The sequence below is a fragment of the Thunnus maccoyii genome, chromosome 11, assembly GCF_910596095.1.
Source record: "Thunnus maccoyii chromosome 11, fThuMac1.1, whole genome shotgun sequence".
Taxonomy (NCBI): domain Eukaryota; kingdom Metazoa; phylum Chordata; class Actinopteri; order Scombriformes; family Scombridae; genus Thunnus; species Thunnus maccoyii.
Window position 1 is genome coordinate 19,666,552 of NC_056543.1, and position 22,159 is coordinate 19,688,710.

General features: G+C 40.2%; 3 protein-coding genes across 3 annotated transcripts; 2 read left to right on the top strand and 1 right to left on the bottom strand.

Moving 5' to 3' along the window:
• The first annotated feature begins 4,595 nt into the window (after positions 1 to 4,595).
• Positions 4,596 to 8,415, top strand: si:ch211-199f5.1 (protocadherin-8). Its single transcript, XM_042426800.1, has 3 exons — positions 4,596 to 7,189; positions 7,284 to 7,482; positions 7,786 to 8,415. Exons 1-3 carry the CDS (start codon positions 4,724 to 4,726, stop codon positions 8,097 to 8,099), a joined length of 2,979 nt encoding a protein of 992 aa, XP_042282734.1. The 5' UTR covers positions 4,596 to 4,723; the 3' UTR covers positions 8,100 to 8,415.
• A 1,098-nt stretch (positions 8,416 to 9,513) lies between these two features.
• On the top strand, positions 9,514 to 12,487 carry LOC121906510 (leukocyte cell-derived chemotaxin 1-like). The gene is made up of 7 exons (XM_042425383.1): positions 9,514 to 9,573; positions 9,730 to 9,864; positions 10,448 to 10,588; positions 10,706 to 10,819; positions 10,923 to 11,076; positions 11,518 to 11,705; positions 12,260 to 12,487. Exons 1-7 carry the CDS (start codon positions 9,514 to 9,516, stop codon positions 12,485 to 12,487), a joined length of 1,020 nt encoding a protein of 339 aa, XP_042281317.1.
• A 6,740-nt stretch (positions 12,488 to 19,227) lies between these two features.
• Positions 19,228 to 22,101, bottom strand: LOC121906512 (endothelin receptor type B-like). The gene is made up of 7 exons (XM_042425384.1): positions 21,685 to 22,101; positions 21,416 to 21,528; positions 21,033 to 21,237; positions 20,582 to 20,722; positions 20,359 to 20,492; positions 20,160 to 20,268; positions 19,228 to 19,398 (listed from the first exon to the last, which is right to left on the bottom strand). Exons 1-7 carry the CDS (start codon positions 22,099 to 22,101, stop codon positions 19,228 to 19,230), a joined length of 1,290 nt encoding a protein of 429 aa, XP_042281318.1.
• Positions 22,102 to 22,159: the final 58 nt, after the last annotated feature.

Consider the following 22,159-nt stretch of genomic DNA (forward strand, 5'->3'; position numbering starts at 1 on the left):
CTGACAACAGAAACAGACAAAATATGTAAATGAGACCAACTATGTTGTGAATTTGGCTGGATTATAAGTGCATAACTCCATTATCACTTATTTAAAATATCGATATCACTGATCACACAGCTATTGTCATTAACCTATATTTATGATAATTTTATCGATTAACGTTGCGCTTATAAAATAGTGATTTGGTCAGCCAGGCTATCTGTCCTACTCCTTGCCAGATGTTGGTCAAGCCTGTGATGTGCATTTTTGTTGTTTGCCATATGAAAAGAGGGTGTAGAAGAAATTTAGTAATTTTATGTTGCTCAGATGTTTCACATGAAGATGTAGCTCTATTAAAACAACCACGAAAAACTAGGGTGGACGCAAGGCAAAAAATTACACGGCGTAGTGTAGACATGGTCACAAAAAGGCACAGAAATGGCACAATTCACACAACTCTATGTATGTGCTAACAGCCTTTGGTGATATGTCAGACAGCCCATTTTTACTGGAATGCAACTCAAATGTCATATTTTAATGTCAGGTTGAGCATGGGCAGAACTGACAGGAAACACAAAGAGTCAGGGAGAGAGGAGAGAGACAGACATGCAAGGAGAAAGGAGTCTGGCTTCTCAAAGACACGAGGCAAGCACTCTCCCAGTAGAGCAATATTCAGTTGAGCTGAGCTCCACCACAGTGTAATTTGCCTCTGATTTCCAATCTTTGTAAAAGAATGTGAAGCTAAGTGCCTTCCACAAATGCAGACTATCATGGCATTTCTTCAGGCATATTATGGACCACAGTGATTAGAGAACTTAAAATGCAAAGGCATCCCTTGAAACTGAATGCATTTACAATCCCATTAAATATGGAATTGTGTCTGTGGGCCAACAGTAAATTTGAAATATCTTTCCTGCAACACTTTTTTTTTCTCATACATTTTCTGTTTGCTGCCTGCTTCCTTCACTCTCTTGGTGAATCTTTTTGAGGCTTTGAATAATTTGCCTGTAATTTTCACTGAAATAGCTACACTCGACGCAATTATATAACATTAATCACAAAAATGCTATCATAACTTTCCATAAGCATCATGCAGACATTTTTTGTGACTGATGATTACGACAGTAGGTTTTTTTTACATTTAAATAAATTCCTACAAAGATAAAATCAATATTAATATACAATGTAGCTTGACTTCAGAGCCTGCGATGCAGAAGAGAGTCTTCCAGCTGAAGTGACCTTGAGCTCATGTATTAGAGTTGTTGTTTTTTTAATATGAAATTCTGCTCTCAGAGTTATTATCATCTCTAACTGTAGAGTACTGCTTATCTGAAACTCATCTTGAACCTCTGACAAGTCTTAATGAGCAGAAAAGATTCAATATTCATTTTGACAATACAATACAATTAAATGTAATATATAAACAAAGCTCCAACAAACAATGGATTTAGCTCACCACAATGAAAACAACCATCTGCTAAATAACCTTCTCATCCATAAACAATCATTTAGTTATCATAAATTCACACACAAACTCCTCCGTGTCCCAGTTAAAACCAATGCTGTATTATAGTATAATAATCCATCTATCACCATAGTCTTTTGACCTGATTTCATGTAATCCAAGAGAATCGCCCACACTGAATCTATGATAACCTTTGTTCTCATTAAAATAAAAATCAGCCTACACAACATGTCACTTTAAATTGAGCTGAAAGAAGAAACAACTGTTTAACAATCAATGAATCATCTGTAGTGGTCTCCACTCTTTCTTTTGCTGCATTAAAAGTACATTATAGTGTTGTTTTGCTACCAGAAACTATGACACACTCACTTGTACAAATTTGTTTGGGCATGACAAGACCTTATGGAATATTACTAGAGCAATGCATGACTGTCTTCCTTTCGTTTATCAGAACTTTATTGCTGAAAACAGCTGCCTGCTGCGTCTGGAAATAAAGCTGATGATAGCTTTGAGAGTAAACCAAAACAACTGTTGCCATAAAATTAAAACAATGAGCTGAAAGACACTAAAACGCTCCGTAGAGCTGAGGGTAACTGCAAAGCTGGGTGTTAATTCGTCACTACAAGCAATTCCTTTCACATTACACATTTATCATTTGATCCACTGTTAAAGGATTTGGCTGGCCATTTTCTATATTTTTCTTATTGTCAATAAATCTCATATAAAGAGCCAAACCAACAATGAACTGATCCTACTCACAAATATTTTGTGTGCATCCAAAGCCTGATATGTTTTATTCCTCTGTGCCATAGACCTCCACTGTTATGCAAAAACTATTAACACACATGTATTAACACACATCAGTGAGCCACATTACTACACTGCGTGACATGTGCCTTCACCACAAAGTTTACAGTCATAGTAGTTTGTTTAGAAATGGCTCCAAAGACTAATAATAGTGATCACGTTTTCAATCTCTGGGGAGTAGTTCCATGTAAGACAGACGCTAGTGTGCATGTGCAGGATTGCTGTTCTGTTTACAGAGCTTCGCTGGCTTGTTGTGCTACATATCACAACCTCTTGACTTTGTACTACACTGTAAATTTCTCAAAGAACTTCAGTACAAAGTCAAGAGGCAGAGGAACATGTCACCCAGTGCAGCGGTGTGGCTAATTGAGGTGTTTTAATCTATTATTATTCTAATGAAACACACAAGAGACGTCATCTTCAACAACTCACCTTCACGTCCCATTGAGATACAGTGGATGGAGAACTTAGAAATAAATAGTCAGAGATACAGTGTGAGCAAAGGCTCCAAATAAGCAACCTGTATCCAGATGCTCGGTGATAGAACAGTTATACTCTTTGTTTCTCATCCTCCACCATGTAGTCTCCACGGGAGCAGAACAAAGAAGTACAAAAAACATAATTATACTGGAGGAAAAAAATTCACTCTATTAAATCTCATAAGCTCCACTAGATGTTTGATTGTAAATCTAGGCAATAGGCTTTTTGCGCACATATTTGGTTAAAACTAAATTATTTCATAGTCAAGATTAACACATTTCTTTGCAATGCTATTTAAATTCAGTTTACACTGCCAATTCTAGTGATTACGAGATTTGGGATATGAATTTAACAAGGCTTGACATTTTCCTGCTGTACCACACACTTCACAAATACAATAAAACAACCTTTGTGAAGTGTGCAGTGTTACATTTTTTTGAGACTGTGACAAAGATTTGTCAACACCACAGTGTGGTTGATTTTTGAGACCATGAATTGTGTTCTTGTGGTATTATGTCCAATGTACAGAATATAGCCACAAGTATGTGGACACCTGAACATTACACCCGACCGTTGATCATCTCGATTCAAAACCATGGGTATTAATATGCCTTTGTAGCGCCCTTCACTGTTCAGGGAAGGCTTATCATATGATTTTGAAATCTGGCTGCAGAGATTTGCTCCCATTCAGCATTAATGATGTCGGCCACTGATGTTTTGTGATAAGGCCCGGCTCGCAATGTCCAAATTCATCCCAAATGTGCTGGATGGGGTTTAGGTGAGGGATCTGTGCAGGCAATTGTAGTTCTCCCACACAAAACTTGTAGAAAACCATTCCTTTACGGACCTCGCTTTGTGCACCTGGCCATTGATTGTCTAAAATATAATTGTGTGCTGTAGCATTAATGTATTCCTCAACGGGTACCAAAAAGCTTACGAAAAACAGCCTCAAACCAAAACTGCACAAAGGTGCTGTGGGTGGAGGGGTGTCCACATCCTTTTGGTGATATGGTGTAGTTCCTTCCTGTTAATTTGTACAGGCAGATGTATTGGCTCACCCTTGAATTAGTGTGTGAATATAAGCTGAATGTAATGTAATTTTAAATTTCAGGATGGGGGTTATACAGTCAAAACAAACATATAAAAACGTGTTTACCATAAACCCAAGAGACATGTGAGATCTAGACTGTGATTTGGGAAGATAAAGCACACTGGAAATATATAATATATCAGGGAAACTATTCAATGTAAGCCTTTATCTATTTGCTGCTTTTACCTATAAAATTGGGATAGTGTTATACTGTTCATACGGTTTTTCTTTGTAATACACTACATGTAACCAGAAAACATTCAGCTTGCTTTATCAAGGGATCGGCTGCAGAAGCTTTCATGCGAATGTGTCTGCAGATAATTAAGCTGTTCTTAAATGAGCTGCGACCCGAGCAAAACCTTGCTCAGCTCATCAAAAACAATTTTGCAAGTGCACCGCACGCGCACACTAAAGTACACGCATGCGCACGCTCACGAGCGCGCTCAATAGACAATAACTAAACATCAAAAGAAGAAGAAATGGGCTTTTTTCTATATAAAACCATCACTCGGTAATGGCTGTAATAAGACGATAAACAGCACAGGAACTATCTTCAAGCAAAGGCATATCTGTCTGCCCTTTTTCTATTTTGCAACTTCCTTCAGTGTGCACTCTCAAAACAGGCTTATATTTATTTATTTATTTTATTTTATTTTTTTCACAAGAGGGTATTTTAATTCTAAAGCGAGGGATTGGTCACACTTGGTCTCATTAGCATGAGGAGCTGTATAAACCCCGCCACTGCAGAATTGTGAGCTGTGTTGAAGGCGAGGCAACAAGCGTATCTCTGACTGGCTGCGCGCAAGGAGCAAGTAACTTTCACTTTCAGCACAGTTCAGTTCATAAAAGCGGGAGCTGTATGGAGAGCTCTCACGCCCTGTCTCATCTGTTCAGCAGCAATGAGGATGCTTACTGAGGGAAAGGTTACTACCAAGATGATACGAGGCAAATTTATAACTTATTGGCGCCGGTGGATTTTTATATTCTCAATCCATCATTTTTTATCTGCCTCACTGGCCAAATCCGAGGGAAATACTATAAGATACCAGACCAATGAGGAGGACGCACCGGGTACAGTCATCGGAAACCTTGCCAAGGACATGTCCTTGAGTCTGTCTCACTCCTCCAAGACCAATTTCAGGATGATGAAACAATTCAATGATTCATTCATCAGGGTAAGAGAAAGCGACGGGGAACTCACTGTCGCGGAACGGATTGACAGGGAGAGAATCTGCAGACACACTCCACAGTGTCTCATTACTTTTGACGTGGTAAATTTCTCCAAAGATCGCTACAAATTGATTCACGTTGAGGTGGAAATAAAGGACATCAATGACAACTCCCCGGAGTTTCCAAACAAGGAATCTATAGTGGAGATCTCAGAGAATGCAGCACTGGGGTCCCGTCTTCCTTTAGACCCCGCTGTGGACGCTGATGTCGGGTCAAACTACATCCAAAGCTATCAAATTTCTGTCAACAGTCATTTCACCATTGATGTGCTCCTGCGAGCGGATGGGGTTAAATATGCGGAATTGGTACTAATGAAAGGGCTAGACAGGGAGACTCAGTCATCATACACTGTGGAGCTGGTCGCCACAGACGGAGGCAACCCATACAGATCAGGGTCAACAAAGATAACTATAAGAGTGACTGACTTTAATGATAATAGTCCTGTTTTTGACCAGAGTAGTTTCTCAGTCAGTTTGCCTGAGGACGCACCGGTTGGCACTGTTATACTGGACTTGAACGCAGTTGATGCTGATGAGGGTTTAAACGGGGAGGTCGTCTACGGGTTCGGAAAACAGGTTTCTCATGAGATCCGAGAACTTTTCCACGTGGATAATAAATCAGGTCGCCTGACTCTCAAGAGTCCGGTGGATTTTGAGGACAAAAGCACCTATGAGCTTGACGTGCAGGCGAATGATCTGGGACCCAACCCGACCCCCTCCGTGTGCAAAATCATAATTCACGTCACAGACGTTAATGACAATGCCCCAGAAATCAGTATCACCCCGATGACCTCCATTTCGACTGGCATTGCATATATCAGTGAGGCGGCAGACAAGGACAGTCTGGTGGCGCTGATCAGCACCTTGGACAGAGACTCGGGTGTTAACAGCCAAGTTCACTGCACATTATACGGCCACGACCATTTCAAGCTCCGACAGGCTTACGAGGACAGCTACATGATAGTTACAGCTGCAACCTTAGACAGGGAGAGGATTAGTGAGTATAACTTGACGGTCATGGCTGAGGATTTTGGGTCACCTCCGCTGAGAAAGATCACTCAGTACACCATTAGACTCAGCGACGAGAATGACAACGCCCCTCACTTTACTAAAGCTGTGTATGAAGTTTCAGTGGTGGAAAACAACCCCCCGGGCGCGTATGTCACCACGGTCGAGGCCAGCGACGCGGATTTGGGCAACAATGGCAAAATTACTTACAGACTCGTGGACAGTGTCATCATGGGGTCCCCAGTGAACACATTTGTGTCGCTTAACTCAGTGTCTGGCTCCATATATGCCCTAAGAAGTTTTAACTATGAAGTCATGAAACAGCTAGATGTACACATACAAGCAAGTGATGGGGGGTCACCACAGCTGCAGAGCACTGCTGTCATCAGACTAAAAATAGTTGATCAGAATGACAACCAACCTTCTATAATTGAGCCACCCCTTTACAAGGGATCTGCTGAGGTTTTCCTGCCCAAAGATGCACCTGCAGGTTATGTGGTAACCCAGATAAAGGCCACAGATGCTGATGAAGGCATAAATGCACAGTTGTCCTATAAAATTACAGAAGGGGGACACCTGGGTTTCTCTATCAACAAAGACACAGGGAAAGTGCATGTGAGCCGACAGCTGACTTATGATCTCGCAGACAATGTCAAAGTCATAGTATCAGTCAGTGACAATGGGTCCCCCGCGCTTTCCTCCACAGCCATTATACACTTCAGTTTTGTAGAAGGAACTCTACCCAGTATGCCTTCCTTGGCTGAAAATGGCAGCGAGGATCTCTTTGAATGGGATATGTCCATAGCCATAATCATTGTCCTGGCAGGGAGCTGCTCTCTCCTCCTGCTGGCTATCATTCTCATCACAACCATTTGCAGCCGCCAGAAAAAAGAGACAAAGGAGGGGGGGTATGATGAAAAAGAAGACATACCAAATGTGGAAAAAGTGGAAAGTGGTCATATTGATTCATTGATTGCCAACCACAAAGGCAAAGTGTTTGATGCCCACCCATTTCCAGAGAAATCTTCAGTGGCCAGCAGCAATGCAACAGAGGCAGCCTGTGAGGATGGCAGGCAGACAGCAGGCATCTTTGAGTCAAACAGCAGAGTGATGGAGGGTAAATTAAAGGTAAGTAATTCTATTTTAAGAGATAATTAAAGTTTGTCACATACTGATTTTGTTGTGACTCAAAATTTGTGTCAATGTGTTTCTGTCTTCGCAGGGCTATTCTACTTTACCAGGATATGGGAAAGAAACTGTCCGGCCGATAACAATATGGAAGGGTAACTCCTTCACAACAATCTCAGCAAGAGATCCTCATATCAGTGGCAAAGACAGTGGGAAAGGTGACAGTGACTTCAATGACAGTGATTCTGACATAAGTGGGGATGTGCACAAAAAAGACTCGCCACCAACAAACAGTGAGTGTCACAAAAACATAATAAAATAGAGATTGAGAAAAAAAAAGTCAGATAAGTGAGCGCAGGATTAAATTTCAAGTTGAACTCCATACAATAATGCGTTTCCTAAAGTATGATTTATATCTTAATCTAAACCACATATACCAAAAAGATTATACCCAGTTACAACAATATATTTTCTGACACACTGGACACATTATGATGGATCTAACTTGGGCTCACTGGGGTCTTTTAACATCAAACGCCATCATCCAGGTGAGCCAGCAAATGTATTACATTCTGACAGCACTGCTGTTTCCACAGGTCTCTGGGCATGTACAAGCGAGTGCAAAGTGCTGGGACACTCAGACCGATGCTGGAGCCCCTCAGCTACAAGGCCCAACATGAGCCTGGCCTGTGGACCGCATCTGTCGACATTCTCCAAGACAGCTTCACTTCCCCGTGACACCAGAAGGGAAAACTACTATCCAGCTCACCTACCTAAAACCAACGGTCTGCAAAGTGTGTACGAAAAAGTTCAACACCAGGAATTTGATTATATTCTTGTGGGTCCACCGACACCGGCCAGAATACAGGAAACAGATGAGATATCCATTCCAGAGTATACAAACTCATAAGAGAGCTTAAATCAAAGATCATCAAAAGGGGCTTTGTCTTTATACTGTACAGTACTTTTATCTTGATTGACTCTATGTTGGATTGTTGCAGTGTTTTGTAGTATGTCATTTGTCTTTTGACTCATATAAGACTGTTCATTGTACCATGTATAATATGCAAGATTTTGTACATTAATAATATATTTTTCATAATGAATCAATGTAAAGAAGAATTTTATTATGGATTTTCAAGAGCATGTGTTACTATTTAAGGGGCATGACCTATGGACATTTAGGCTGAAAGGGGCCTTTCTGCTGTGGAAAACAATCAATATGAAAAATGACCATGTCTGTGGTAGATTTTGTCACATTGTTGCACAAATAAAACAGTTAAAAGAAAATTGTTTTGCTGTTCAAAAACAAATTTAGTTATCTTGGCTTACAGGTATGTAATCTCATAGGCAGAGTGCAACCTATTGTCCTGAGGAAATATTTATAAAGCTCAAAAAATAACCTCAAACGAGCCAAATGAGTGCACTGAATACATTTAATTTGCCTTCAAGACTTATAAGCCGCAATAACTAAAATGTGGTTCTTGGACGATCACAGCCAAAATGATAACAAGCATAAGCCAATGTCATACTCTTTTCATGGTACACAATGTAATGTGCTGCCTTCAATTTGCATGCAAATACTGCATTGTTGATCAAATGCTCTTACAATTACATATTTTTCGAAGGTCAAAAAATCCCGTCACCTTTCTGATTGCCTCCCAGCTCAGCAATTACCCAAAAAATGTGGTTCAATCTGTTACCAAGCAACAGCAGCACTGCACATTTGAATCTCTCTGTGATTTTGTATGGTATAACAAGTCAGTGCTGTGTTGCTGCATATCGTAAGAGTATAAAAACATCAGAAGACTCGCTTCTACTTACAGGTTTGACTACAGGTAGTCTGTTCCTTCACACTGACACCTGTAACTAGAAAAGACCTGGAAGAAGTCCACAATACTCATAGAGATTTATATAAGTCATCATCATTGGCATCAAACTTTCTGAACATAAAAATATTCTTTAAAATCATAGCTGCCTTATATATAACTTATATATAACTTACATATTTTCCTCCTAACTGAAAGGTCAGACAGTAACTTTTATCACTGCTTGTCACATATGACACCAGCCAATCTCTGATTAACTCAGAACTGCTTCAAAAGTATTGTTTTAGTTTGGTGCCACAGGATGGCCACCTTGCCTTAAGCAACCTGGACCTCCAGGTAACATTCAGATGAAAAATTTAGCTCAAAGAATTTACATCATCTGTACGTCATTCACACTCAAGCGTGAAATAGCCTTCCCCTGGGATAACCTGATTCTCCAAAGAGAAGTATTACAGTATTAGAGGAGGAATTATAGAGGACATCATCAGGGAGACGATGGAAAAAGTCCAAAATACCACACATGGATCTGGTTGTTTTGAACACTGCACGACTTCGGTAAGACAGGCTTAATATGTTTTTTGATTTCAAAATATAATTGACATCCATGACTTGTGAATTAGTGAGTAGACTCCATGAAATCTTGAGGAATTTGTCCTGCTCATTGATCAGTGTGTGCCATTTCTTACTTTGCTTCTTCTGAACTTTGGGAAGGTACAAAACACACCGACCTCTACTACGGTCAGTCGCCTCCTGAGATTTGGAGCTGTGGCTCTTATTGTTGGTGCCGTGTTCATGTTGTGCACCTCCATGGCTGCTGTCTACCTGTGGAAAGTCAGTGATAAAAATGTAAGTGTCAACCAAGGATTATGCTGTTAGAGGTATTACAGTGCTACTTCAGTAACAGATTTGCAGGCAGTATGCTTTTGATGTCAAACGGACCCAAAATAGACTACAGAATCCTCTCATAATGAAAATTTTATTACAGGCATAGATGTATTTTCTTGAAACTGTCACAACAGATATTTATGTTAATGATTAAGATGCCCTAACACAATTCAGAGTGTGAAATTGCATATTTAATTCTGTCTACAATACATATTTCAAACTACATAACATATTCCCGTAACTCTATCCCATCTTATAAGAAATATTGTGTTTATCTGTGTCCTAATGAGCTCACCTGTAGGGCAAGCATCCCCATCAAGGTCTGCAGCAGCATCTCCTGTGGTGCTTTGCTCAATTCTCAGCGTGCTAAAACTACACAGGATTTCTTTAAGAGAGAAGCAACAACAACAATTACTGTGCAGGGGAATGGCATAAGCAATACGCAGCTTGTTTTTCTGCATCTCTCTTCTACTGTGTTTGCTACAGTGCGATTTACATAACTTGACTAATCAGTCATTTAATGTTCCACTTTGAATGCTGCCAGGTTTATAATGTTCGTTACAGTATGAACATCAATGGGGAGGCGAGGGAAGGCTCCATGGAAATTGATTCTGACAACAACCTGGAGAGATTTACAACTGGGAGTGGAGCTGAGGAAGCTGTGGAGATTCATGACTTTCAAATTGTGAGTGAATTTGTCCTTGTTCTTTCTTCCTGAGGTAGTTCAGCAGAGATTGTCTGTGTGCTTAGCAAAGTAGCAAAGCTGTGAGTGTAAACATGGCATCTCTGTGATTTGGTGCAGGGAATAACTGGAATCCGCTTCTTCGGAGGAGACAAGTGCTATATAAAATCCCAAATCAAAGCCAACCTTCCACACATGGGAGTTCAGAACAAAGAGTCGCTGATGTTTGACCTGGTATATGCACACTACTTGATTTTTATCCTCTGCTTTCTTTTAGCACTGCAATTTCTCTCACCACCTGAGTAATTCAAGGAAAATATTCTTCTTTTCCTGCCAGACAGATGAAATCATGCCAGTGAGGTTTGATGAGGAATTCCTCACCTGGGCTGCTGCTGAGCGGCCACTGAAGGACACCAGTTTCCTGAGCAAGAAAATTCTGAATCTTTGCGGGGAGCTTCCCATTTACTGGCTCCAACCTGTCTTTCCTAAAGGTTGCCTTTATATCTTTTATTACATATTGATTTATACCATCCCACAGAGCCTAGGAAAACTGGCCTGATATCATAGAGCATGGTCTATTTCATTTGAAGTACTGTACATTTCTTCATAGTTTATTCAGATCCTGGTTGTTATTGCCCTGCTTATCTGCTGACACACTTGTACAATCAGCAGTCTTGTCTGAGAAGTTAGTGAAACACATGAACATCTTGAACATACACTACATTTAGAGTCGTACACCAAAAATGGCTCCGGTCTTGTATTAAAAAAGAATGATCTTGAAATATGCAGGACTGCTTGATATCACTGCTGCTAATTTAATTATTCAGGACATCTGAGACAGCTGCAGCTATGTAGGATTGAGCTCTGAGGACATGTATGGCGTCTTGTGGATGTTGACCCAATACTCTTGCCTCTTGTGGCTGCTGTAACAGATGGGGAGAGGAGAAAGAGAGACACACAGCGCGCCAAACGGCAGTTTAACATGGAGGAGTTTGACGCAGCTGCTGAGGAGAGGAACCCAGTGAGTCACGCAGAGAATGACACCTCCAGAGTTGAGGAAGAGGAGGAGGGGTCGCAGTCTTCTGCAGGGTCAGCATACAATCCTGAAAATCCTTATCATGTGAGTACTGACTTTTTCAACAATATTGCTTATGATAAACAAGGCTTCAGAGCTGGTGAATTTTTTATCAACTATCAAGAGACATCTACTGAGCCCTGAAGCAACCCTTAAAGTAACATTATGAATTGAAACTTCTCTGTTTTGTCAACACTTTTACAGATGACTTCAGAGCACCATCCTTAAGATGCCAGGCTTGTTAAAAATGTATATTCACAGAAATAGAAGTGCGTGATGTGGAAATGTGTTAACCTGGATTTAGTGTCTCTGTCAGCTGTGGGTATGTGCTGCTGTTGCTGTTGAGTAGGCGTCACATTAGTAGCTAATTACAGGTCACTTGGGTAACAGCTGCCATTTCCAAGTTGATGAACTTATGAACTGAAGTGAAAATTCCCATTGGTTATAAAAATTCATACCGCCTAAGAGAACTGGAGTCACATGTTTGAAAGGATGAGAGGTTTAAGTTTTGAAAATATTTGAATTGCAAATGAGTATAATGTTTTTTTTTTTTTAAGAAAAGGCTGCTCTTCAAAATTAACATTGCTTCAAAACTGCAGCGCAGCAGAGGGTCCGGAGAGGAAGGTGCCATGACCTTTGACACCATGCTAGACCACCAGGGGATCTGCTGCTCAGAATGCCAACGCAGCTACACTCACTGTCAGAGGATATGCGAGCCTCTGCGTGGCTACTGGCCCTGGCCTTACAACTACAGAGGGTGCCAGGTAGCTTGCCGAGTCATTATGCCTTGTCGCTGGTGGGTGGCACGCATTTTAGGTGTTGTGTAGAAATGCACGCTACATTTGTCAGATAACTTTTTTTGTCTCCCCAAAAAAGACCCCAAAGGTCTCTAAACTTTCAGCTTCTGTGCAGATATGATTGCAGATATTTGTTTTCTGAGTTTGACTGTAAATACTACCATAAAACTATACTTTTTAGCATGATATGCAGATAATGATGTATGCTTTACTAAGAAAACCTATATATGATTTAATTATTTTCATAGGTAAGAGGTAAATTGGTGTTTTCTGTTTGCAGGCATATACTACTTCCTTACATACAGTAAAACTAGAAAACGTAAATGCCATTTTCCTGTTTGCAGCTACACACTCATAAATGGGTTACACAAATGAGCACATTCATTTTTGCATCGTGTAATACCAAGGCTTAATGCACTGTACTGTGCTTAATGGAAGGTATGGGACTGAATCCAAAGGCTCAGCAGATCATGTACCTTTTTCTGACTGAATAGGCTTCAATAAATTCTAATTACAGTATATGCTGGCTTTGATGTAGATGTTTTTTGGTGTCACATGTTGTTTTCATGGTTCCACTGGGTGCTTTTCTGATAAAGCTGAAGTGACAGCAATGGTTGCCACAACTTCCATTCACAGCTCAGAATCGGTTTGAGGGCAATGCAATTTGTGCACACTGACATCTGCATCGACGTGAACTAATGCGAGATGAGTGTCATGGCAATGATGGAAAACATTTCTATAAACATGACATTTTTATTAAATAAATAAATTTTTTTCCTATGAAAAGTGTGAATGCTAAGCTACCAAATAACATGATCACAGAGACAGGATTTCTCTTTTTTTTTCACCGCTGTTACCAAGGCTATTCTGAATACCTCAAAATCAAAAGAAATCAGATTACTATCTCTAAAGCCATATGCCAACTTTCTAAATAATTGAGAGGAGCCATGTTGCGATCAAGACGATTTCACAGAGGGTGATCCAGGCATATCAAATTACAACAGATGTGAAATTGCACCATATCTGCCACCAAAGCTGCATTGAAGCAGTGTGAGGAAACAACACAAAGAGATGCTTGTCTCTTTGCTTGGAGATCTTTCCTGGTTTTCATGGGGGTAGAGATGCTTATCACATCTGCAGTGCTGATAAGACGGCCTCTGTGCTTCCGTAGGCTATATAATATTAATCCCTCTCCCACGTCTGCAGATGCACTTAAAGGAAGGTGACAAGCATGACATATCCAGGACCTCCTGATGGCTCATGCTCTGGAGTGCAGCCACTAAAAGAGCCCAAAGTACCCTCAAGTGATGTAAATTTGCAGGGGGAGTCCAATTTCCATCACAGCGCTGTCACTGCCATGGTCATTAAACTAAATCATCCTGCTGTGTGTCACACAGCTCCCATTTTAAAGTCCCTTCAATAATGGAGTTATACTTGGACTGCAGATTGCAGCACAACAGTGAATGTCTGACCTGACAGCAGCTGTGACAGTATTCTGCACATTATTTCTTCTTTAGAAATCACAGACAGACACTCTATATGAACATAAGAGATACTGTGAAATTATTAATTAATTGACAGACATTTTGTACCTTAGTTGAGCCAGCTTCGGTTTGGCAGGGCTATATATAATCACTAAAGTCAGTAACAGCAGCTGAAATTTAAATATGACGTGTTATGTGCCTGTTGCTGTCGGCGGTTTCCTTGGGTTTCTCTCAGAATATGTTGATACAGCAGCACAAGACAAAGAGCTCTGAGTCTAAGCTCAACAAAAGGAGATGAAATACACAAAGCAAAAGGGAAAAAAACACATCACCACAAGCAACAACTCAAAATGGCATTTAAACAGAGAAAAAACACATAGCTCAGAACAACAGCAGTTTTGTTATCCCGAGGCTCTGTTTCTAAAAAACTTGTTTCCTTTTGCCATTGCTCTCCTAAGAAGAGAAATGTACCCCGTTGAGTAGAAAAGACGAATGTGTTGGAGAGCGGCTTCAGTGTGTGAGACAGTGGTGCCTTTTTGTTTGTCTCCCCTCTGGAGCCAGGCTTACCCTGGGAGCCCTGCAGGCCAGGGAACAAACAGAGCTTTGTGAGCACTGACCCACTGTGCCCAGCAGCCAGACTGCAAACCTCCACTCCTGTGCTAATAGGAAACCGCAGACAAGGAGTCCGCAGCAGCCAGGGGAGGGGAGCTTTCTCGCATCCACCTGTGCTTTCATCATTGCCCATCAAAACAAGCACAGGCAGGCAGGGTGCTCTGGTGACCACCGAATCAAAAGCTTTTTCACTAACATCCTCTTGGCACTCACACTCAACACAGTACATTTGGGATACATTAGTTGGTGATTTATTTTGTGGCATGGATTTGTGCTAATCAAGCCCGCGCACTCACTAGAGCTCCCTATAAATAGGCTACGTCAATAGCCTGCCATAAATTTGCCTGTTGTTGCCCAGGAGGCATTAGAAGTGTGAATAGACGTGTGAAGTGAACCACTCTAGTAAACGTGTCCTACATTTGATTGCATGTTTTCCATTACATCCAGACATGAATGAAATAAACAGTAGTGACAGTCCATTTTGCACCTTAACCAGAACACAGAAACCCTTTTAGGCTAGCTCATTATGTTTTTCTGCAAGAAAGCACTGCAATACGTTTATAGATGCTGGCGTTGTGAAAAAAAAAACAAAAAAAACCTGTAACCCACAGTTTTGCACCGGCAATAACAACCTTGGCATCTAACATTTGTCTTTTCTTTTCTCCTGAATGGTCAGAAATAACATGGCTGGACGAAGGGGGGCTTGGTACACGGCTTAAATGCTTTTTAATCCCATGGTTGAGTGACCACTTGCAGCTCTGCCCACCAGTCTGACTCTGCCTGCAATTTGCAGGTCTCTCTGAAGTTTCCTTGCCATTGGCTGGAGTGTCCACTTCTCCCTCTCTCACACACAAACATCATCTTATTAAGTATGCAAGCCTCAAATGGCTATTAATTAAATGCCTGCTAGTATTATATAAATTAGTCTTGATTATTTCACTAAACTAAAACTGTAAATATTGTCTATAGACAGCATTCAGTGAATTACACTTTCTATGTAATGAAACATTATAGCAATTCTCCTGGGTGACTCAATTACTCTGCACACACTGCAGGGATTTTTTTTCTGTGTATTGCACTTGGTTGCATGGTCTCCTTGTTTTCACTCAAATAGAAAACCTGTAGTGTGCTGTAGGTCTAAATTGGACACAGTACTGGAATTTACACCATTGTTTTCGTGGAAACAGACCACACTTGAGACAGTGTGGTGAAGGCATCCAACGTCAAGAGTCAAGATGTCAAGATTGCCTCACAAGAGGAGGGCAGTTATCTTTATAACACAGCAGGCATTGTTTCTCCGCAAGGATGCTGCTTAATCACAAACATAAATCATAATCCCGCTGTAATTTTTTTACACTGTCAGTGAAATTTAATTTGAAAAGCCATGCCAATGGGCTCAATAAAAGGTTCTCCATCAAAATATGGCATTTGTTAAAACTTCAGTCACTATAGGATGTACCCCAGAACACACACATCCTCTGGTGGGGTGCTTAAAAAGAGCTATAGATAGCTCAAAGCAGAATCAAATCCAGACTACACATCTACAAACTGTAAAAAAAAAAATAAAAATAAAAAAATAAAAAACAGCTTCTCCACAAAGCAATGTCAAGAGGCTTGCCACATGAAAGCAAAAGTTGTCCAAAGAGTTGCGAGAAGTACTGACAAAGTTTATGAAGAAAAAAAAAGTAAATGTGTTTTTAATCCTCAGCAGCACGTGCAACAATGAGGGAGCCTGAGCGCTTAGATATGCCACCCCGGGGGCAGGCTCTATACTTAAGGCTTACAACAGCCTCATTATCTCCCTCAACTCACATCAGATCCTAGCAGCAGTTTGTCACAGGCAGGCTCCTCTCTGCCAGTAGGCATCAGACCAATCCTCCTGCAACACTACTGTACATAATTGCCATATGGACAGCATTTTGAGCCAGACTGAAGACTAAAAAGCCCTCCAGGCAGATTCCCCAGATAACTAAATGAATATTTTATCTCATTTCCATCTAATTTGCACCACATTATTATACAGAACTGAAATTTTTAATTAATTGATAGAACAGATCAAACATAGGTTTACACTTTGATTTTCGGGAGCTGTTATTTTGATAATTTGCATGACTTTTTTCCCATGCCAAGCTTTTTAATCTCCCAGAATTTCAGCATCTCTATATAGAAACACTATAATAAAACATACAGCAAATTAATAACTGTCAGCGCATATGAAATGCTTGTCTTGGTTGCGTGAGCAGTTCCAGTGAGAAGTCCTTTTACCTGCCACCCCACTGATTAATTAATTTCACACTGTTTAATTAAATCCACAGTCTGGGGAGTCTGGGCAGCACCGTGGGGAGCCCTATCTGAGCCGTGTGTGTACAGAGATTACTAAAGAAGGTCTCAGACACCCGCTCTCTGACTGCTGTTGACACTGACGTCACCCTCTCCGGATACCAGAGCACGATTGTGTCAATATCATCTGGCAGTTGTGAGCTTTTACTGCTGGGGACATGATAGCACTGCACCATTTGTTGATTATTTGCTGGCATTTGCATTAACAAAGGAGACTGAAGTATTTGACAGCATTTTGACACAAATTAGTATTTGACACTAGTGTCTGACAAAGTGTGTTGCTGTTGTATGTAAATTTTGGATTAACATAACTGTATCAATGAAAATAAGCCATGTGCCATGAAAATGCTATTTGATTTATAAAACTATAAAAAGAAAGTCTAAAAAAACCCACAAAATAAGAGGTTGAGATGTAACCAAGAGTGATTCTAAAATGTACAAATACACATAAACACACAAAACATGGACCATGTTTAGCTAGACCAAAAAAAGCACAAATTGGCTTCAGTGTAAATGAGCATATTGAACTGCCATATACTGTCCAACATTGTTGAATACAGTCAAAGCCTCAGAGACACAGAGACACCATCTCTCTTATGTCAGAACAGAGAGAGGTGCAGGAGTATGTGGCACAGCAGGAAATATGACTGTGTGGGCTGGAAAGCACACATGTTACGTTCTCTGTTCTCTTGAAACATATTTCTGGCATCTCTAATCACAAACAAACACATTTTGAGTCAGATTCTCAAATTTGCCTTTACAGGACAACTTACAAACAAGATGACATTTCAGCAGTACATGAGTTATGACTAGACTTACAATTTGGACAACTACAATAATTAGTGAAAGGATTAAATTGACTCTTCCTTCTTAGTCTGTCGTAATAACATACCTAAAGCTGATTCTAAATGTAATTTGGTCAATTTGGTATTTATATGTTGAGGAAAGCAATCAGGCACATAAAGTGATGTGATGTGAAACCAGCATTTATTTGTGTTCTCTATTGGATGTGCCAAGAGCTATTAGAGCACCAAACCTTTGTATAATGGCACTGATATGAAAAAAGTCATGATATAAAGCGAGTTTGCTATTTTTATTCACGTGGTGTCATTTCAAATGAAAAGGTAGCTGATACCTTTATTTAAAAATGAAGAAAAGTCAAAAGTGTGGGGCAATTAACTAAGTTCTAAATATATCATTTTCCATGCATAAGAATTTATACCATACATGCTTGAATAACAGAAATTACTATAAGATGAAAGTTTAATTTCAGTGCTTTAGTGGAAGGTTGAATTAGTTGTAGAAAATATCATAAATTTGTGTCCTTATTACACTTTTCTTTTATATAAGCATCACAAACATCACACTCAGCTATCTATTAAACAAACAATCTTTACAAACAGTTGAGAGTTGAGCTCTTTACTGACACAAGATAAACTTTTAATAGGCATCCCAGCGCACAGCATCAAAACAGTTTTGCCGACTGAGACAGCATTAGTTGGAAGAACAGCGCTCTATTTGTGCTTGCCTTGTCCTGTGACAGGAAGACCTATCAGGTGCTCATCTCTCTCCCCCTCCCATCCCTCTCTCCTCCTGACCTCATTCTGTCATCTTCGTTTTCCTTCTTCCCCACTCTCAGGTCTTTTATAAAGTGTCTCCATGCATTACACATTTAACAATGCATTAAAAATAGGCCACCATCAATCAGTCATTCAGCAGCGGAGACAGAATCTACTTGTGGCACCAATTTGATATGTTTCTCAAGGTTCAAGAATGAAAGGAATGCCGTAAACTCTTCAGCTGCTCTGTGTTGGAAACTTAACAGAGATGAAAACACACATTTATGTGCTAATAATACACTGTACCCCATAAAACCACCATAATCATTTTGAATTCCCATTTGCTTGATTTCCTGTGGCACAGTGTCTTTCCAGAATCCAGAAAAAGAATCAAAATGATATATTTGCAGTCAGTAAGCTGTGACAAGATTTCTGTTGATGGGTGCCAGGTTAACATTGTGCCCAAAACAGTGATTTGAGAACTGTGATGCATGATACAGGATAGGTAGTAGGTAAAATCTGATGTAATGGTTGAGAGTGAGTCAGGCCCCAGGGGCAAATAGTCTGAACAGTCTGACTCCAGGTTGCTCATGCCAAAGCAGATGTTCAACTGACGACAGCAGTACAAAAGACAGCGCAGCATGTTATTCACAAGGTATTTTACATAATTAGGAGCTACAGAGAGAGCAACTTTGGTTAAATGCTTTGATAGCTACATTTAGTAAAGAAATATAGAGCACTCACAATGTATTTTCACAGTTTCACACGAGTTTTGTTAACACAGTGAGGTGTTCTCTTTAACGGGAAGAGATGTAGAAGTCTGCTTGTGAGCTTTGATGTTGCTGCTCTGCTCTGAGGCGTGATCCTGCGTTCTGGACTTCAAAACAGACTGCGCCTCATCATGGGTAACAACTTGATGAGGTAGACACCAACTGCACAGACATGCCTGAAGGACCACACAAACAAAGACGTTTGGTTAGAGGACAAAACAAATTTCCAATCCACTTCACATGGAGAAAATTTCACTCTTGAAGGTTTATGTTTATAGAGTAATAATGGTGTAATCTCAGTGGAATGTAGCCTTGTCTATGTTGTATGTCTTAGTGACCTACAGGAAAAGCTGTATTGCTTCAATACAGACTCGTTAATTAAAATAGGGAAAATGGAACGCAGCCCTGTTCAGTTTCCATGTAGAAAGACATCTCCTTAAAAACAAAGTTGTGGATTGTGTTTTAATTGGGGAAGGAATTCCAGGGCTATCTTGATTTCATAAAAATATATCTGTTGTAAAAAAAAAAACATTATCAAATAGAAAACTGAAAACAAGTTCTTCATTTTCTGTGGAGTACAAATACCTCTTTGAAATCAAAAGAAATCAAAAGCATGTTAAGACATGAGCAAGCAATACAATAAAGGCTTTTACATTTTCTTTCCTTGAAAATTGCCTTGAAGCCCTCCTTCTCGTAAAATTGCCAAGTGTTGGTTTTTCTCTGATGATGTTTTTCCAGACCATTTTCACTTATTATACCCTCGGGTCCTTGCTTACTCCAGTCTGCAGTCCATTTCGTAGACATGACTCCATATGTCCACGATGACACATGCGATAGCTCATCCAGCAAGGTTTTCACCCCTACCACATCTGTCTAGAAATGAATAGTGGCATATATAGGAACAGCTGGGGGAAGACAATAAAACAGTATATCTCACCTTGAAACATCTCTTAAATCTTTTGCTGACTATGTACAATGCAATAGGGTTGATGCACGAGTTGAGTGATGCCATATTCATGCCAAAATAGTCCAGGACAAGAAAGACACTAAAAAAGGAGGATAACCGTTAAGTATGTCACACAAAAGAGCACAAACCTGGCAATATACAACAAAAATACTGGATTCTTCAAGCTCACCTCAGTAGCTGACACCTATTAGGATCTTTCTGATCATATACGGTTAATTTCAAGATTCTGCTGAGGTATAGTGGCAACCAACAGAGCGCAAACACAATCACCAGGCAGAAGACAGTTTTTGCAACTTCTCGCCTCTTAAAAAGAAAATATAGAACACATATTAAAGACCTAAAAATGGGAAATATGCGATTTGGAAATATGTGTCTAAAAGTAGAGGGTTAACCTGCTTGGTGTAGTCACTTAATGTTTTCTCGGTGTTCCTCAGCATTTTCCTGGTCATCAGTGTGTAGAAGACGGCAGTCCAAGCCAGCGGCATGCAAAAGTAGAAGCCAAAGAGCCACCAGTCCTTTAAGGATTTATAAAACTGTTGATTAAACATGACAGAAGCCCACAGTCAGTCAGTGCTGCAGATGACTTTGTGTTCAGTGGTTCCTATCAGCATTCTATGCATAAAACAATATTTGAGACACACAGACATCATTCACAAGATGACATTGTATAATAAAGTGTTGGGTTGTCTGTTGGATGAGATTAGGACAAATGAAATTAGAGCTATTATGTGTTACATTTCCTGTCAGCAGTTTCTTACATTACACTGGGTATAAAAAGACGATCATAATGTCAATCACATGTTGATCTGTTTACTTTTTTTTGTTGCACTGGTTGGGAAATACCTGCATAAACCGCGTTGTTTGCATAGGATGAAGCAGGCATACTCTCAGATGCTTGTCTTTATAGTCCATTGTTATCATATCAAAGCCAACAACTTCAGGCACAGCCAGCATGATAGAAATAACCCATATCAAAGTTATTTCGATTGCTGTCCACACTGAAATCCCAATGCCTTTGATTCGTTTCCAGGATACTACAGCTCGGTACCTGCAAAATCAATGGAAAAATGTTATGACTTGGGGGACTTTTATCTGATGATACATTTTTCCAGTTAAAGAACATTTCAAGGGCTCATGCTAAACAAATCTATCTGCTTGATGAAATGCATTAGCCAGCAAACTATATTTTCTTGTAGTGCACGGGACAGTGCTGCTTATCTCCTTACCTGTCAACACTCAGAGCACATAAACTCAACACAGTAATTCCAACAGAGGTTTTCTGTATGAAGGGGACAAGCTTGCACAATACCAAACCGAATGGCCAATCTTCTGCCATGAGCTGCAAAGAAAACAGAAGCACATTTTCTGTAATAACAAACACAATCGATTTAAGGTAAGATTGAAGTTCTGAAATGGACAGAAAGAGCAGAGCAACAGGATAAGGTGCGACATTACTTTCTCATTGTAATTGCACACCACGAAGTGAATAACTCACCCTGTATGTGTTGATTGGAATGTCTATCACAATGTGGATTAGATCCCCCAGAGCAAGACTAGCAATGAGAATGTTCGGCCCGCTTCTCATGCTTTTGTTTACATATATGATTTTCAGTAAGGCTGAGTTCCCCACTATTCCAACAACAAAAACAACAAAAGAGACTATAGTATTGATATATTTGAAGATGTCTCTGATTCCAGCTGACTCTAAGCACATAGGAGGGTTTGGTGTTTTTGGTCCTGCTACTTGAGGTGGATGAATTGAGCTGTTGGATTTCTGTTTTCCCAGTACTAAAAGACCAGGGGACGCTGTTTCAGAGAGTTCAATTACAGAGGACGGTTCTGAATGCTGATCACTGGCCTCTCCGCTGATGAGAATATTTCCCAAACAAAGAACAAGAGCCGCAGTCCACATTGTTGATGATTTCTTCAAAGGCGCTAAAATTGTTTTTGCCGGCACTGGACTGAAAATG

What these genes read in the sequence shown, in the direction of transcription:
- si:ch211-199f5.1 (XM_042426800.1), top strand. Translation starts at nt 4,724, where the DNA reads ATGAGGATGCTTACTGAGGGAAAGGTTACTACCAAGATGATACGAGGC. An exon ending in TGATGGAGGGTAAATTAAAG is followed by an intron (nt 7,190 to 7,283) that starts GTAAGTAATTCT and finishes CTGTCTTCGCAG; the next exon opens with GGCTATTCTACTTTACCAGG. An exon ending in AGACTCGCCACCAACAAACA is followed by an intron (nt 7,483 to 7,785) that starts GTGAGTGTCACA and finishes CTGTTTCCACAG; the next exon opens with GTCTCTGGGCATGTACAAGC.
- LOC121906510 (XM_042425383.1), top strand. Translation starts at nt 9,514, where the DNA reads ATGGAAAAAGTCCAAAATACCACACATGGATCTGGTTGTTTTGAACAC. An exon ending in CCAACCTGTCTTTCCTAAAG is followed by an intron (nt 11,077 to 11,517) that starts GTTGCCTTTATA and finishes CTGCTGTAACAG; the next exon opens with ATGGGGAGAGGAGAAAGAGA. An exon ending in ATCCTGAAAATCCTTATCAT is followed by an intron (nt 11,706 to 12,259) that starts GTGAGTACTGAC and finishes TCAAAACTGCAG; the next exon opens with CGCAGCAGAGGGTCCGGAGA.
- LOC121906512 (XM_042425384.1), bottom strand. Translation starts at nt 22,101, where the DNA reads ATGTGGACTGCGGCTCTTGTTCTTTGTTTGGGAAATATTCTCATCAGC. An exon ending in AAACAACGCGGTTTATGCAG is followed by an intron (nt 20,723 to 21,032) that starts GTATTTCCCAAC and finishes TTTAATCAACAG; the next exon opens with TTTTATAAATCCTTAAAGGA. An exon ending in AATAGGTGTCAGCTACTGAG is followed by an intron (nt 20,269 to 20,358) that starts GTGAGCTTGAAG and finishes CTCCTTTTTTAG; the next exon opens with TGTCTTTCTTGTCCTGGACT.